General features: G+C 45.2%; 1 protein-coding gene across 1 annotated transcript in view; it reads right to left on the reverse strand.

Moving 5' to 3' along the window:
* Window positions 1-1,603: 1,603 nt before the first annotated feature.
* The window catches only part of guca1g (guanylate cyclase activator 1g), a 4,376-nt gene continuing 2,174 nt past the window's right edge, over window positions 1,604-3,805 (reverse strand). Inside the window, exons 3-4 of the mRNA XM_034866840.1 lie at window positions 2,977-3,073; window positions 1,604-1,911 (exon numbers count right to left, since the gene is read on the reverse strand). Of these exons, the coding sequence (XP_034722731.1) occupies window positions 1,790-1,911; window positions 2,977-3,073 (219 nt within the window). The 3' untranslated portion in view covers window positions 1,604-1,789. The remainder of the gene's footprint in view (window positions 1,912-2,976; window positions 3,074-3,805) is intronic.

The raw sequence follows: 3,805 nt of genomic DNA on the forward strand, positions 1-3,805 counted from the left end.
TCAGCAGGACCCAGCAGGGTTCAGCAGGACGCAGCAGGGATTCAGCAGGACCCAGCAGGGTTCAGCAGGACGCAGCAGGGTTCAGCAGGACGTGGCAGGGTTCGTCAGGACCCATCAGGGTTCAGCAGGACGTGGCAGGGTTCGTCAGGACCCAGCAGGGTTCAGCAGGACGTGGCAGGGTTCGTCAGGACCCAGCAGGGTTCAGCAGGAAGCAGTAGGACGCAGCATTGGCTGTATGACATGTTGTGTAATGTTCTGATCATATCAAAGTGAGTGATATTAGCCTAATTGGGGGTCTTCCGTTTCCTTCATCTTACCACCTCATTCCTCTCGCTACCCAACCGAGTTCCCACCCCTCCATACTTCAACCTTTCTCTTACTCAAGCATGTGCACACCTGTCCCTAATTCTCTTCTCCAGGTACCCCCCGAGACTTGTAAAAGGCCTGAGACGGGTCCCTCTTCCTCTGTCCCAGAACAACCACATAGGTACCCTGTGGTGTGCGTGGTCCTTGCTGAAGAAGCAACTTCCCGATGTGCAAGATGTTCACGCATGCGCAGACTTGTCTTTATTATTACTGGAAAATCTTAATTTAGCTGGACCTGCTTTTCCCGCCGTTTCGTTTGAGTAACGTTGTTTTAGGCTGAATCAAGCTGTCAGCTAGCGGTTAGCCAAATTAGCTATTAGCTAAACTAACGTTAGCTTTCCATTGGAGGCTAACGGCAGACCGCTATTGTGGAACAGATCACGCAGTGTCGAAAAACCTCGTACATCATGATTATCATCTGCCTGCGCAGGACGGATCATGCAAGAAGGACGGATGGCGTACTGACGGCGTCTTCTCCACTTACACACTTCAGATTAATCACCTGAACTCCTGCAGCCAATAATGCGTGACTACGTTTAAACCTCAGAGGATTATGTTTTAATCCTCCTCTGGGTTTAGGATTTGGACATTTCTGACCTGGGTGACACCAGGAGGCAGACTTCTAAAAGACACTGGGTCTAAAAGAAATGAAAGAAAATACCACATGTAGTGTGTAAAATAAGATTTTTAATAATAAAAAAATTCACATCTGAAACAGAAAATCCACAAAATTAAGATTGTATTTCACAGCCAATGATCACGACATCACAAAATGCAACGAACGTTTGAAATGATCACGTTTAAAGGAGAATTCATTGAATCATGCAGCAACATACTCACAACTATAGTATGTATATACTATATCTGTGATTATGTCGCCTATGTTTATATATATACACATATATGAACATACATACATGTATTTAAGTACTTAAGTACTACATTAATATATTGTTACATTACCATAGTTGTCCATTAAAAAAAATGCTATGAAAGAACTGGTCTGAGAAAACCTTGACGAATTTCTGCATATTTGAGATTTTCTCTGTAAATCTGTCTGGCCGAGAGCCCATTTCCAATTTTTTCAAATCGAGGCAAAGTAGATTTTTAGGTATCTTAACCCTCATGTTGTCCTCATGTTGTCCTCATGTTGTCCTAATGTTGTCCTAATGTTGTCCTCATGTTGTCCTCATGTTGTCCTCATGTTGGAACGCAACCGGCGTTGCGTCGTCTCCTAAGACAGAGACCTCAGCTCCAGGCCCGACCCGGCCTCACAGCGAACCCTGGACCTTCGGGCCTGCAGCCTTGAAGACGTGCGCTGAGCTCCAGCTCCGAGTCACAGGAACCTCAAAATGGAGACCGAAGACGGCGCCTCTCTGTCAGCCTAAACGAAAGGAACCCGATGAACCCACTGGCTGAGAGATCAGGGCATCTTGACACAGTTCTGGATGACCCAGCTGCTGGCGTCAACGTCCAACTTCAACAAGCTCATGACCCATTCGTCCTTCTGAGCTCCCTCCATGAACTCGGACAACGTGATCCGACCTGTGAGGGCACAGAAACACAATCCACATGGATGACTTTATAATAATAATAATAATTAAAATGTATACTGTTAATTGATCAGTGAGGAAATTACAATGTACACTCAGTTTGTTAGTAATCACTACAAACAGGCCTGAACTACACACACATGCTCAGGACCTAATCATACACTAATGGTGAGTTGAAGGGGGGGGCGGGGGTGCTGCCAGCTGGACCAGGGCCCTGAGCAGTCTGGGGGGGGGGGCATGGTGCCTTGCTCAAGGGAACCCGGCAGTGCCCAGGAGGTGAAGTGGCATCTCTCCAGCTAGCGCTCCACTTTCCATACTTTGGTACGTACGGGGACTTGAACCAACGACCCTCCGGTTCCCGACCCAACTCCCTAGAATAAAGGTACATGTCCACTGCCAGGTGGCATGTCTACGCGTTCCATTCCTTGTCTCCATGTAAGCAGCCGGGCATTCATTCTTCTAGCTACACGCTAAAAATGGAAGGTTTTGAGATTTTGGATCGTGCAACAAGACAGGTCTTCTTCCTTTTTTTTTTTTGGAAGGATTGTAAAGATCTACAAAGATTATGTTTAGGGTGTCTCCTCCCTAACTGGGACGTTTTGGGACTGATTGGTGGGATGTCTGTGGACAAAGTACACACGGAGATTGACTGGTACAACAAGACGGGGTGTGACCCTGTATCAGCTGATTTAAACAGCTCACGTTACTGTATTGTGTCAACAGTTACTTCATTTAAAATTATTTGTGGCGTTTTCTTTTCAGAGGTGCTTAGAAGTCTAAAACCCATGTAACTCAACCCTTGTGTTGTCTTCCCATCAACCATTAACCACATTTTTGTCACTTTAACAATGTTGTGGGTGCTTTTTTTTATGTTTCTGGTGGTTTTTCATAGGTTTTTTCCTATTTTAATGTGGACATTTTCAGCGGTTTCGACGGCCCCATTTTTTTGTGCCATTTTTTTTTTTTTTACTGAAAACGTGTCAATTTGAACCAAGGACAGCATAAGGGTTAAGGTGACATATTCTTGTTTCCTGTTTCTAATCGTGTACCTCCTTACCGTCATGATTCTGGTCGACCAGCTCAAAGATCCTGTCACAGATCTCAGCCGGCGTCATGCTGATTTCCGTCTTCTGGAGCTTGATTTTGTAAATGATCTGTGTGAGATACATGACACAGTCTGTGATTAGGTACAACCATAACTCTATTAAATAAATCTATTTACCAAAGCCTTTACTTCTGCACAGCATACAGTGTGTGACTCTGCCAGTTGCAGCAGGCACATGTTATACAGGCTTTGAGAAAGGCAAGGCAGCTTTATCTGTAGAGCACATTTCAGCAACAGGGCAATTCAAAGTGCTTTACACAAAATCAGTTAAAAAACAGTTAAAAAATAAAAACAGATAAAACAAGTGAATTAAAAATAACAACATTAAGCCACATGAAACACAAGAGTAAAAGTCACAGTGCAGCATAAGAAATTAAACATTAAAAGAACATCATTTAAAGAAAGGCAACATCAAAAAGAAAGGTCTTCAGCCTTGATTTAACAGAACTGAGAGTAGCAGCGGACCGGCAGCTTTCTGGGAGTTTATTCTGGATATGAGGAGCATAGAAACTGAACGCTGCTTCACCCTGTTTAGTTCTGACTCTGGGGACAGAACCAGACCGGTCCCAGACCACCTGAGAGGTTTGGGGGGGTCATAGTGTAGTAGCAGACCTGTCCCAGAGGACCTGAAAGGTCTGTGGGGGGTCATGGTGTAGTAGCAGACCTGTCCCAGATAGACCTGAGAGGTCTGTGGGGGGTCATAGTGTAGAAGCAGACCTGTCCCAGATGACCTGAGAGGTCTGTGGGGGGTCATGGTGTAGAAGCAGACCTGTCCCAGAGG

The sequence above is a fragment of the Etheostoma cragini genome, chromosome 1 (genome assembly GCF_013103735.1).
Source record: "Etheostoma cragini isolate CJK2018 chromosome 1, CSU_Ecrag_1.0, whole genome shotgun sequence".
NCBI classification, from domain to species: Eukaryota; Metazoa; Chordata; class Actinopteri; order Perciformes; family Percidae; genus Etheostoma; species Etheostoma cragini.